Source organism: Neoarius graeffei, chromosome 23, assembly GCF_027579695.1.
Source record: "Neoarius graeffei isolate fNeoGra1 chromosome 23, fNeoGra1.pri, whole genome shotgun sequence".
Lineage (NCBI taxonomy): Eukaryota > Metazoa > Chordata > Actinopteri > Siluriformes > Ariidae > Neoarius > Neoarius graeffei.
This window is the reverse complement of record NC_083591.1, coordinates 31,485,236-31,499,745: the sequence shown is the minus strand read 5'-3', so window position 1 is coordinate 31,499,745 and position 14,510 is coordinate 31,485,236. Positions and strand designations below refer to the sequence as shown.

The following is a 14,510-nucleotide window of genomic DNA, read 5'->3' as shown; positions in this document are numbered from 1 at the left end:
TGCCCCATTTAATTTCAATGGGCCAAACTGGATTTATGAGGGACTGCTACTCTTTCACAAGCATCCGTAAACTTCTGAATATTCTGCCCTCTTCTGCGTCCAGGGGGGTTCCAGAAGTGGTTGTCTCCCTGGACGTGGAGAAAGCATTTGACAGAATTGAGTGGAATTATGTATTTGCCACAATGGAAAAATGTGGTTTTGGCCCAAAATGTATTTCTTGGATTCGCTTGTTATATACCTCCCCTAAAGCATCAGTGATAAACAAAATAACCTCTAAACCTTTCCCCCGTCAAGGGGCACACGACAGGGATGTCCCCTTAGCCCTCTTTTATTTGCATTAGCGATAGAACCCGTCAATTAAACTACGAACATCAACTTCAATAACAGGAATTAAGAGGAATGATATGAAACATAGACTTTCTCTGTATGCAGATGACCTGCTGCTGTATATTTCAGACCCAGTGGCGTGTCCCCCCAACATTTTAGACATATTACATGACTTTGGACTCTTTTCTGGTTACAAGTTAAACTTGGGCGTCATGGTGGTGTAGTGGTTAGCGCTGTCGCCTCACAGCAAGAAGGTCGGGGTTCAAGCCCTGTGGCCAGCGAGGGCCTTTCTGTGTGGAGTTTGCATGTTCTCCCCGTGTCCGCGTGGGTTTCCTCCGGGTGCTCCGGTTTCCCCCACAGTCCAAAGACATGCAGGTTAGGTTAACTGGTGACTCTAAATTGACCGTAGGTGTGAATGTGAGTGTGAATGGTTGTCTGTGTCTATGTGTCAGCCCTGTGATGACCTGGCGACTTGTCCAGGGTGTACCCCGCCTTTCGCCCGTAGTCAGCTGGGATAGGCTCCAGCTTGCCTGCGACCCTGTAGAACAGGATAAAGCGGTTAGAGATAATGAGATGAGATAAGAAGTTAAACTTGTCTAAAAGTGAATGCTTTCCAGTAAATAATCTTGCGCTTCAGATTTCAGATAACGCCCTCCCCCTTCCATATATCCAAATCTGGATTTATATACTTAGGCATATATATTACTAGAGTCTTCTCTGAGCTTTATGAGAGGAATTTTAAACCCCTCATGATTAAATTACAATCAGACCTTCAGAGATGGTCGTCATTGTATTTATCCCTTGCTGGCAGAGTCAACTGCATAAAAATGAATGTTTTACCCAGATTCCTGTACTTATTTCAATGTCTCCCAGTCTTTCTGTCCAGTTCCTTTTTTCAGTCATTAAATAAGTCGATCTCCTCTTTCCTGTGGGCTGGTAAATGCCCCAGAAACCACAGGGAATTCATGGAGAGGCCCAGAAACCAAGGTGGCTTGGCACGTCCTAATCTAAAAAATTACTATTGGGCATCAAATATACAAAAAGTTATAGCCTGGTTTCAGACTCCAGAAACAGAATGGTGTAGAATTGAGGCGAGCTCTTGTACGTCATCTTCACTCTCCGCTTTAATCACTGCAAATTTGCCTTTTTCACCATCTCAGTACACATCTATTGATCTCCTCTCTAAAAATATGGGCACAATTTAGACAGAAATTTAAACTTACCACCTTCTCCATATACAGCCTTATACTGTATGTAATAATCATCTCTTTCCCGCCGCCAGACTGGACCATACTTTTACACAGTGGCTAAGAGTTGGTCTTGGCAGATGTAGTGATCTTTATATAGATGGGCTATTTGGTAGCTTTAATGATCTCATCATATCTCATTATCTCTAGCCGCTTTATCCTGTTCTACAGGGTCGCAGGCAAGCTGGAGCCTATCCCAGCTGACTATGGGCGAAAGGCGGGGTACACCCTGGACAAGTCGCCAGGTCATCACAGGGCTGACACATAGACACAGACAACCATTCACACTCACATTCACACCTACGGTCAATTTAGAGTCACCAGTTAACCTAACCTGCATGTCTTTGGACTGTGGGGGAAACCGGAGCACCCGGAGGAAACCCACGCGGACACAGGGAGAACATGCAAACTCCGCACAGAAAGGCCCTCGCCGGCCACGGGGCTCGAACCCGGACCTTCTTGCTGTGAGGCGACAGCGCTAACCACTACACCACCGTGCCTCCCTGTATTTATTTGTTTTTTGGGGGATAGTTTCTTTGTCTGTGTTTTTTTTTGTTTGGTTGGGTTTTTTTGGCAGTATGCAGGTGGGTGTTGTGGGAAGTTCTTTACTGTTGTTAAAACAAGACATTGTATCCAGAGACTCAGATTGTTGGCGCGCCCGCGTCTAAGACGCACTATTTCGAATAATGAACGCATTGTCGAGAGGGGCAGGGGCCAATATGGACGTGAGCATTTTATACCCTATTTGGAACTTGACTTCATGGTCTCAATATCAAAAATCTTGCATATTTATCCAACTTCCAACATAATTATCTGGATATTCAACAGATTTCAGTATCGGATGAATTTGTTTTGACCGCCACCATATTGAATATACGTCGGAACCGTTCGTGTATTTCCGCCGCCCCGTTTGTAGCGTCCCAAGCGAGTAAAACCTGATCCAAGTCTTTCGCTAGGTGGCGTCTTACGGTCCATGTATGAATATTCGAAAGAGACAAGAAAACATGGATAAGAAAAAAAGAAAAATACATCTATTTTGTCATTCTTCGGCAGAAAGAAAGTACATTCACCTGAAAAAAACGATACCCCTGATACCCAAGGTATACACACATCCTGATTCTGATGATTTAATCAACTGTTGTATCATTAGTATCAGGCATTATTAATTTTCAAACTTCATAGCCTGAATTTGAACCCAAGATTGAAGATTCAGCATCCCATCTGATTCTCTGAAATTAGAAGTAGAGATGATTAGAGACCAGCAGAATTAGACCGTCACAGCATGCAAAAAACAAACCCATTCTTGTGCTATAATTTACAAGGAGGAGATAATATAGATGTGATATATAGTGGCCTGTGGTTGAATTCCAAAATATTGCCACTGATTAAACAATATCTCAATATATTTGGTTGAAGCATTGATTTTTGTCATCTACATTGCTTCATATGGCTTCTAATACCAAAAAAAAAACAGAATTGAGAAGAAAAAAACCAGCCCCTGGGCTGCCCCAGCTGTTCATTGGGCTCGCTTCACTCACTAGGTTCGCTTCAACTGAAGGATAATCACTGGGCCCCCCATTGTAGAAATGGGCCCCTGTTTTTTCCCAGGAGGGGCCCTGTGGGCCCCTTGACCTGCAAAACAATCTGAGTCTCTGTGTATCTATCCTACGGAAGCCGAGAGAGACCCTTCATATAATCCTTTTTTTTTTTATTCACCTTGTTATCCCAAGATAACGACATAATTAATTCAGGATCTCGAGAAAACAACACAACTAATTCGAGATCTTGAGAAAACAAAACCGTTATTACGAGATCTCGAAAAAACAATTATTCCGTGATCTCAAGAAAACAAAACTATTTCATGATCTCGAGTAAACAGCTGAGAAATAGTTCATTCAGGTGCGCCAAGAGACTTGTGATATGCTGACTTTGGGGCTATTTCTCATTCTGTCTAGACGCAACTTTGGTCATTAGAATGTCTGGAATAATTGATCACCTAATAAGGCAATATTTTGATCAGGGGTTGACACAGGGAGAGATTGCATTAAAGGAACAGTCCACCGTACTTCCATAATGAAATATGCTCTTATCTGAATTGAGACGAGCTGCTCCGTACCTCTCCGAGCTTTGCGTGACCTCCCAGTCAGTCAGACGCAGTCAGACGCGCTGTCACTCCTGTTAGCAATGTAGCTAGGCTCAGCATGGCCAATGGTATTTTTTGGGGCTGTAGTTAGATGCGACCAAACTCTTCCATGTTTTTCCTGTTTACATAGGTTTATATGACCAGTGATATGAAACAAGTTCAGTTACACAAATTGAAACGTGGCGATTTTCTATGCTATGGAAAGTCCGCACTATAATGACAGGCGTACTAACACTTTCTGCGCGCTTCGGCAGCGCATTGATATCTGAGCTCCGTATCAATGCGCTGCCGAAGCACGCAGAAGGTGTTAGTACGCCTGTCATTATAGTGCGGACTTTCCATAGCATAGAAAATCGCCACGTTTCAATTTGTGTAACTGAACTTGTTTCATATCACTGGTCATATAAACCTATGTAAACAGGAAAAACATGGAAGAGTTTGGTCGCATCTAACTACAGCCCCAAAAAATACCATTGGCCATGCTGAGCCTAGCTACATTGCTAACAGGAGTGACAGCGCGTCTGACTGCGTCTGACTGACTGGGAGGTCACGCAAAGCTCGGAGAGGTACGGAGCAGCTCGTCTCAATTCAGATAAGAGCATATTTCATTATGGAAGTACGGTGGACTGTTCCTTTAAGTCTTTTAATAAGGGATAATTTCAAAATTAGTCCGCGGCACCTCCACAGAAGACTGGCCCCCCTCTCTCTCAAGGCATCGTAAAAAGCCATTTCTGCTCCGTTACATGTCCGCCAATTTCTAAGTCTTCGTTGTCTGACCCACAGGGGGCGCAGCTCTGCTAGAAATCTCAACTGTTTTCTCGAGATCATGGAATAATTGTTTTGTTTTCTCGAGATCTCGAATTAGTTGTGGTGTTTTCTCGAGATCCTGACTTAATTATGTCGTTATCTCGGGATAACAAGGTGAATAAAAGATTATATGAAGGGCCTCTCTCGGCTTCCGTACTATCCAGTTTTATATTTGTAATATCTTTCTTGAATAAAATATAATTGGGGGAAAAAAAAAGATTGTTTTACACCAACGCAACTAGGGCTGGGAATCGATCCAGATTTCCTGGATCGACTCGATTCCGATTCATAAGGTCACGATCCGATTCGATCCGATATCGATCTACTTAGATATTGCTGGATTGTCACCTTTAAAGTAAAAACTGTCCCTATTGACAGGAACAGCCCCGTATGTGTGTGTGTGTATGTGTAAGAGGGACACGCAGAGAGAGAAGAGTCAAGGATTTAAAGGATTTATTTTGGAATGAAAAAAATCCAGGTTTTATTTGAATTCTAAATCAAAACCATGACATTCGGTGGCCCGCTTTTGGTTGAATAATATACCCATGGCAGGGTTTCTGACCACAAAGAAAAAAAAAAAAAAGCACCTCAGCAACCACAGCAATTGTGTAAGAAATTACGCTTATTTGCCACTATATTTTACCTCTATGTGGCACAGTTTGCACACTGCTTTTGTTCTGTCGACTTCGTCTCTGTCCTCGTAACGTTTGAATCCAAAGTAATGCCGTACATCAGCTTTCAGGCCAGGCGGTGATTTTAGCTGTGCAGCTTCAGCCATCTCGCGTTCTTAAGTTTCGGTTTCGTTTGCCGGCACCCGCTTTTTATAGCGGTCCTTGCGCGGTCGAGAAAATAGTGCCTATACAGTAGCTACCTGGAAGAGATCGAGCCACACATTTTTGAATCGATCTCGTATTTTTTGAACGCGAATCGATATCGGATCGTGGATCGATCTTTTGAACCCAGCCCTAAACGCAACCCATCTAACTTGAAGGAGTTGGAGCAGTTTTGCCTTGAGGAATGAGCAAAAATCCCAGTGGCTAGATGTGCTAAGCTAATAGAGTGCTCCGAGATGATGCTAAAAATAGTAACACTGCGGTCTGCGCGGCCATCGTGGAAGTCACTTGCTCCAGAGCGCTCATAGAGTACACATCATAGGCTACGTTCACACTGCAGGCTGAAGTGACTCAAATCCGATCTTTTCGCCCATATGTGACCTGTATCCGATCTTTTATTGACAATATGAATGACACAGATCCGATTTTTTCAAATCCGACCCAGGCCGTTTGGATATGTGGTCCTAATTCCGATTCCTATCCGCTCTTTTCATATGCGACTTCAGTCTGAACCGCCAGGTCGCATTCATCCGACTTACACGTCATCAACAAGCCACAAACGTCACTATTCTGCGCTGAAGTAGGCGGCGGGTCTCTCAAAAAAAGTTACAACAACATTGCACATAATCACGGGCGCAGATAGAGGGTGGGACTCGTCCCACCCAGATTTAAATTCACCTCGCTCAGTCCCCCCCACTTATAGGGAGGAAAAAACGTCTATGCTGTCTTTCTTTGCATAAGGCAAACCTCACGGAAAAATCAAAAGACTAATTACCATTCGGTTTATTGAGGTGCACAGCAGTGCATACATAGTTGCAACAACTCACATAAAACAAAAAAGACTGATATTCGGTTGGTTGAGCTGCGCAGACTGCACAGGTTGCGAGCTCGAGCTTGGTTGCTATGGTAACCCACAACAAGTTTGACAGGCATATCGGGGTTGGTTTGCTGGCAGCTTTGTCCCCCCCAGTTTTTTGTCCCCCCCAGTTCAAAAAACGTATCTGCGCCCCTGCGCATGACATCAATGCGAGGGACGCTTCGGGCTGTGAAGGTTCTGAATCTTCTCAATGGAAGGACGCAGAGGTTAGGGAGCTGATTTCCATTTGGGGGGATGCAGCTATTCAAGCTAGATTGGATGGGTAATACCGCAACCGGGCGGTTTTACTTCCGTAAACACTGGCCATGCTCACTGCGTGTGACGTCGTCGTATCCTGCAATGCGCATGCGGAACACTTTTAGGTCGCTTTTCGTTCATACTGAGGATCACATACAAGTCGCATATATTTGTTAATGTGAACGACCTCACAAAAAAATCGGATTTCACAAAAAAATCGGAATTGAGCATTAAGCCTTGCAGTGTGAACGTAGCGATAGAGTACACATTCACCGATTCGTTTCCGCGTTAGGGGGCTTAGAAGCTTGGATTTTTTTAAGAATTTAGACATCTGAAGTGATGGAGCACTGCTGTGAAAGTTTGGATAAGCAGGCACAGGAGCGTTATGCTGAGAAGGTACGTTTCATTGGGAATGTAAATCCATACACTGTTAGTGAGAAGGAATGGAAAGCTGACCCCAGCTTGTTGCCACATGTGACATACATCGATCTTGTGAACTATCTAGTGTTTCACCCAAGTCCATTTTGTGAACTAAAGGATTTCCAGAACTACAAGAGTATGGAAGCCAAAATCTAAATAATGTTTGAAAAACTATTATAATTATGATCAATTATTTTAGTCAGTGGGCAGCACGGTGGTGTAGTGGTTAGCGCTGTCGCCTCACAGCAAGAAGGTCCGGGTTCGAGCCCCGTGGCCGGCGAGGGCCTTTCTGTGCGGAGTTTGCATGTTCTCCCCGTGTCCGCGTGGGTTTCCTCCGGGTGCTCCGGTTTCCCCCACAGTCCAAAGACATGCAGGTTAGGTTAACTGGTGACTCCAAATTGGCCGTAGGTGTGAATGTGAGTGTGAATGGTTGTCTGTGTTTGTGTCAGCCCTGTGATGACCTGGCGACTTGTCCAGGGTGTACCCCGCCTTTCGCCCGTAGTCAGCTGGGATAGGCTCCAGCTTGCCTGCGACCCTGTAGAAGGATAAAGCGGCTAGAGATAATGAGATGTGATGTGATTTTAGTCAGTGAATAAAATGTAGGCCTAGTATGTAACTTGTACTAACAGCATGTGTACATAAACATTACTAGGCCTAGATCTTAAATGCCATTTGATGCAACAATGCACTGCAGTAGACATAAGCTACCTAATGTGACAAATATATCCATTAATCATTGCTGAAAGTACATAGAAAAGATAATAGTTTGTATCACATTTATTTTAGTAACTATGAAATTCAAGACAATTTAGCCTACCTGTCACAAAGTGATCAGAACAAATCCGGATACAGTCAAGTTGTCCTAAATTTGATCGGTTAATGGCAGCCAGCCACTGTCGTCTCCTCCGCTCGCTTTTCTCTTGTGCTGCAATTAGTGTTGTGCATGAACGCGTTCACTGAACACGCTCGTTTTTCCATGAACTTTGAACTGAACGCAACAACTTTGTAATGAAAGAACTTGAACGTCAATTCGTTCAAATTATGCGACATAAACGACAAACATGAAGATGAACGAAACATGAAACCTGATGAATCGAGTGGCACGTCTACTTGCAAGATATTTTACATTCTACTACTTCACTGTCAGTCTGATGTTGTTGTCACTCACTGCCCTGAGGTGCCACGTGTGTGCAATGCATCATGGATAACGTAGTGTGAAGCCGGAGATAGTGGATGGCTCTATGATTTGGCTCCATACTACGTTACCCATGATGCAGCAGAGCAGAGTAGGTGTAACCCAGCGTTCCCAAGCTACAGGCAGCAGACAGCGCGCACACCGCAGCCGGCGCACACTCACAGCAACATGGCCAGTGAAAGTTCAAGTAGCGGCACGGAGAACACAGATGAGACGGATTCTCCTCATGGTTATTTACAGCAATTTTACACAATTTCACACAAAGACTCAGACGGTAAAAACCTTACCTTTCTGTGTAAGCTCTGTCCACCTGCTCTGAAAAAACAAGTAAAAACATCGACAACGTCGTTCTCAAATTTGAAACGACACATTGAGTTGAGGGCGGCACGGTGGTGTAGTGGTTAGCGCTGTCGCCTCACAGCAAGAAGGTCCTGGGTTCGAGCCCCGGGGCCGGCGAGGGCCTTTCTGTGCGGAGTTTGCATGTTCTCCCCGTGTCCGCGTGGGTTTCCTCCGGGTGCTCTGGTTTCCCCCACAGTCCAAAGACATGCAGGTTAGGTTAACTGGTGACTCTAAATTGAGCGTAGGTGTGAATGTGAGTGTGAATGGTTGTCTGTGTCTATGTGTCAGCCCTGTGATGACCTGGCGACTTGTCCAGGGTGTACCCCGCCTTTCGCCCGTAGTCAGCTGGGATAGGCTCCAGCTTGCCTGCGACCCTGTAGAACAGGATAAAGCGGCTAGAGATAATGAGATGAGATGAGACATTGAGTTGAAGCATCTGTCCAGTTTCAAAGCATATATGCAAGTCCTCGAGGATCAGAAGGGAAAGGGCAAGAAGATCCCCTGCCAAAATCCCAAAATCCAAGTCACACTGCCTGCAGCCTTCAAGAGTACCACTGTCTCCCAGCAGCAGGTAGATAAACTGATTATTGACGACATTGTGGAAGATTTACAACCACTAAGCAAAGTGTCCTTTTTCCATATATAGTATGTACAATAACTTCCATTTTGTGTGATAGAATATAATATCTATAATATGTGAGTAGTTTTGAGCTAGAATGTAGCATATGATTTTAATCTTTATTTTCATATCCCGCCTAAAAGTAAAATGAACTGAACTTTGAACTAGTTCAGAATTAAAACTGTGAACTATGAACGTGACCAGTTCACTTTTAACATGTTTGAACTGAACTTGAACTAGTTCAAAAAAAGTGTGAACTTGCACAACACTGGCTGCAATTCCCTGGTTAGTCACGACTTTAGGGAGTCTGTGGAAGCTTTTGCCACCCTTTTCCCCCCGGCTACGACAGCCAACAATGACACACGAATTCGGCATTGTCACCCCTTTTTGCTTCGCTGAACAACAACAATGCACTGACACAGCGACCTCTGACTTCCAATATGGCCGCCGCTGGGTTCGCGCTGACCTCGAAGCACTCTATAGAGACATACCCCAAGAGACTTGCAGTTGTAACTGCAGCAAAAGGTGTGTGTGTGTGTGGGGGGGGTACCTATGCACAATCCAGATGACTTCATCTTAATTGTTGTTTGTGTCTCATCTCATCTCATCTCATTATCTTTAGCCGCTTTATCCTTCTACAGGGTCGCAGGCAAGCTGGAGCCTATCCCAGCTGACTACGGGCGAAAGGCGGGGTACACCCTGGACAAGTCGCCAGGTCATCACAGGGCTGACACATAGACACAGACAACCATTCACACTCACATTCACACCTACGCTCAATTTAGAGTCACCAGTTAACCTAACCTGCATGTCTTTGGACTGTGGGGGAAACCGGAGCACCCGGAGGAAACCCACGCGGACACGGGGAGAACATGGAAACTCCGCACAGAAAGGCCCTTGCCGGCCCCGGGGCTCGAACCCAGGACCTTCTTGCTGTGAGGCGACAGCGCTAACCACTACACCACCGTGCCGCCCTGTTTGTGTCACAATAATAAAAAAAAATGCACCTTTAAAGTGGTAGGCATGCTGTGTCAATCGAATGGTGCTAACCCCTCAAAAATCCATTTTAATTCCAGCTTATGCGACAAAACAGGACAAACACCAAGGGGGATGAATACTTTTGCAAGGCACTGTAACAGTAAATGCTGTTTCTAATAATAAAAATACCTTTCTGATTTCTGAGCTTCCATTAAGTAGAACCTGGAAGTGTGGGTAACCAAAACATGAGCTGGGACAGCACCTTCAAGAGTTCGAGCTGGTGAATTTACAATCTTTGATTTGTTTTCCCCCCAACTGTAACCGTCCTTGTGTCCGAAATCACTCACTACATCGTGAGTTCGCCGTTTTGTAGTTCTGTCCGAATGCACAGTGAGAATTATTACACCCTATATCGTGGACTCATAGTATCCCACAATGCACCATGAAAAGTAGTGTACAACCTTTGGTCACTAACTAAGCAATATATACCATCATGCATTGCGGTCACTCTGAGAAGAGAAGAGGGGGGAAAAAAGTGTGTTGAGGTGAATGGACAGAGGGAAAAAAACATTATAAAGGGACATTCAAGTACAATTAATATAATAAGAGAATTAAAAAAAAGCTAAAGTTGAATAAAAAGTTACAGTGCAGGGCGAGGAATTAATCAAAAGCCTCAAATTTGATTTAATAAAAGACAGCGGCGAAGAAGAAAGTATTCAGCCTTGATTTAAAAGAACTGAAAGATGCAGCAGACAAAGTACTTTGTATTTATGAATGTGGGAAATGCGCTCAGTATAATATGGATTTATCACAAAAATACGTGCATGTATTTATTATTTTGAAAACCAACCAGTCGACTGATCCGGCATGTTTTAATTAAAGCCTCGGTCACAACCGGCCGTACGTGCTCCTACGGCCGGTCTACGTGCAAAAAACGCAAGAAACGCACGAAGGGCGCGCGTGTGACGTGCTGATTTTCGAGCCGCAGACCGGCCGCAGAGGTTCTTTGTCATGTCAAACAAACATTACGGGCGCTTACATTTTTTTCAGGTTGCAAGACAAACTTACGGCCAACGTGCGTCTTTCTCCACGGACAAAAAAAAAACCGCAGCAATTTGGGAAACGCCAAAAATCGCACGGCCAAAAAAATCGTACGACCGGTTGTGACCTAGGCTTAAGCGACAGTAATGACACAAATAACGGCGCGGCATAGTGTCCGAAAGTGCTTTTTCATTTTTCCAATAAGGCCACACCAATTTAATTAGTTACCGACTAGTGGCCTAGTGGTAGCGTGTCCGCCTCTCGATCGGGAGTTCTATTCACGGTCGGGTCATACCAAAGACCATCATAAAAATGGTACCTACTATCATCTGGCAAGGCACGCTGCAATACAGATGTGCATAGGGAGTTAAACTCTCGTGGTTACCAGAGGACTAGCCCCCCACTGTAACCCTAGCTATGTAATAGGCGAGAGGCCGAGGGCTACGGAAACGGAGATCGGCGCCGCCCGATGCGCCACCATACAGGTTGGGCCTGGTTAGTACTTGAGTGGGAGACAGCCTAGGAATACCAGGTACTGTAAGCGGCGCGGGAAGGACTTTGATTGATTTGATTGAATTTAATTAGTTGGTTCTTGGATTTTTCAGGAAAAATATGAAGCGAGCAGCCGGGCGAAATAAAAATAAAATTAAAAAAATGCTCCGATGGTAAAATTAGCGGTGGAAATAGACCAAACAATACAGGCAAACCAGTAAACAGAATTTCAACACGCCTGTCAAAGATTTTGCGCTTCTGTTCGCTGAATATCCTAACAATCTCAAACACAGGCTTTGCAGGACTCCCCTCCACAGGCATGTTTCTTCCACAAGTCTTTATCGAAAGTGAAAGGGGCGATTTGATTGGTTTTCGACGTCACGTGACCTCATGTCACATGACCTTTTCTGTTGGCAGGAGTTTGATTTCGATTTTTTTTTCCATTTTGCATTTTCTTCAAGCGGCGATTCCGAGAACCAACTAATTGAATTGGTGTGGCCTAAGCTCACTATATAGTCCTCCATACAGAATTCTCTAGATCCTTGACTTGTAAGTGACGTCAAAGCAAAATAGAAACCCGGATGTCGGCCATGTTGGTGGATATAGAAACGCGGGGTCAAGCGACATTACAGACAAAACATATTCACGCGTGCGCAACTCTCTCTGTTTTTCCACTGCTTTAAGCGTTCTTTTAGCTGTGCCATATCTTTGTGCTGTATATGCTTATGGTCACAACAGTGCTCGTGACCGTGGCACGTTCTGATTTTTGAGAATTCCGTCCGTAATTCAGAAAGAGGGCAAGGAAACTCTGAGGCTTAGTACGGAGAGGAGAGGAGACGAGCGCGGCTGGACATCATCGGCAGGGCTGATCTAACAGAGGCTAAAACCAAAACAGCTCGTGCCTGCAGTGATCGTTTTCTCTCAGGTGAGACTCGAAAGCTTTCTCGATAATATCGTGGAAGAATTTTATTTCGTGTTGCTAGAATTTTGCTATAAAATGAGCGCTCTCTTGTCGTGCTTCATTCGGTCGTTGTTATAATTTTAACATGTTTATTACCATTTTGCTTCTAGGAGAGACAGCAAAATTATGCGACAAACAATCCAGACTGGGCACACCCAGTCAGAAAACGGGCGAGGTTTCGTCCAAGGTCGGACTTGATTCTTCAGCAGCCAAACCAGATAGAACGCGATATCTGGGTACTCCATGGTCGGTCGAAGCGTCTTATCTTCAGAAAAGTCTGACTTTTTTTTAAATAATATGGGTCAAAAATACAAATATCTATCTTCTCTTTGTATCGAATCATGGTAACACTGTTACCCCTTTTCCACCAAATCAGTTCCAGGGCTGGTTCGGGGCCAGTGCCGGTGCTGGTTCACAACTCGTTCAACTTGCGAGCCAGCTGAGAACCAGTTTGCTTTTCCATAGCTCGCGGTGCTAAGCGGAGCCACGTCATTACGTCGCTGTATACGTCAGTTACGTCGCTACGTTTGCATAAACCTTGGCGCGAATATCGAAGCAAAAACAACATGGAAGAAGCAGCAGCAGCAACAACAACAACAATAATAATGGATGACTTCGCGTTTGTACAGCTGCTGCTTCTCGTCGCTTAAAAATGGCGATCTTTCGCGGTCTTGTTATTGTTGTTGGTCTTAACAACTCCGCCCCTCCCGCTGACATAAGCGGTTCTTTCCTCTGGCCCAGCAGAGAGTTGGTGCTAGCCTGGAACCGGTTTTTCTGGCCCCAGAGCCAGTTCTTTGTCAGTGGAAACAGAAAACCCGGTTCCAAACTAAGCACTGGCCCCGAACCAGCCCTGGAACTGCTTTGGTGGAAAAGGGGCATGAGAAAATTCAGCATTATTTACAGACACGCTTTCAGCGGCTGCCATCCTAGTCGCTTTGTATATCCACCATCATGGCAGACGCTCATGACGTAGCGCATTTTGATCACATGGTTGCAAGTCATCTATAGTGAGTAGAGAGTAGTGAACGAGTGAGTGAATTCGGGCACAGCCCATGTGTGAATATTTCTCTAAGTCGTTGAATTGAATTCTGTAAAATTCTCTACAACTCCACAAACTCTTACTTTATTGATCAGGTGCTCTGTGACGACCTCGCGCAGGCCTGTGTAGAGCTTCTCGCCATGCTTGTGCAGAACCATGGTGTAGGCGTTTCTGTACAGCTCCTCAAAGCTTAGGCCACTGTTGTTCTTCCTCTGGATCTCCTGGATGGCATTCTTCAACAGTTCCCAGATGTTGTTCACATACCTCTCATCCATGGTCATCTGCACAATCACAGACAACATACCAGTCAGTATTCGTTTGTCACACACAATACCAGGTACAGGGTTCAGCAAGCAGAACGAGCAAGTCAGCTAATGTTAAGACGGGCTGTTGGGGAGAGGTCCGTTTTCTCTTTTATCTTAAGAAAAGAGTGATCCAAACTTCTTACTTTTATTATTTTAATATCAGAGTATCTTTATTACCCGAGTGTGTAGAATGAGATTAGCGAGCGTGGCCATTATAAATGAGCACAAGGTCCTGTGTATTGCGCTCGCAAATATTGGCAAGCATGGAGCAGTGAAGTGAGAGTGCAGAGGAGATGTGACGCTTTGATTCTGTGAGCGCTGTGCCCTGAGACATAAGCGCTCACCAGGGTTTACACGTTCTTCAGTTCTTTGCACACAGTTTATTGACTGCGCTTGCTGATTCTGCTCTGTACGCTCAGGTCGGCTGCCCTCGTGCTCTCCATTAATGATTTTCAACACGAGTTGCTCACTGCAAGGAGCGAATAACAAACAGAGCCAAATAAAAAAACTCCAGGACACCCCTGATTGTGTAACATCAAGGAGGTTACTCAATTTTGGTATCCGTATCAAAAACAGGCATACAAGGGCAAGGTGAAGGGTCTCGCTTAAAAGGGGAGAAACGCCCGAGTACAATTTATAGTTTCCCCTTC

The 14,510-nt window shown here is 44.7% G+C and overlaps 1 protein-coding gene across 1 annotated transcript in view; it reads right to left on the bottom strand.

Annotated features, from left to right (window-relative positions):
• Window positions 1-14,510, bottom strand: part of LOC132871680 (cullin-3-like) — a 186,308-nt gene that overhangs the window by 94,816 nt on the left and 76,982 nt on the right. The window contains exon 2 of the mRNA XM_060906077.1: window positions 13,639-13,836. Coding sequence (XP_060762060.1) covers window positions 13,639-13,836 — 198 coding nt within the window. The remainder of the gene's footprint in view (window positions 1-13,638; window positions 13,837-14,510) is intronic.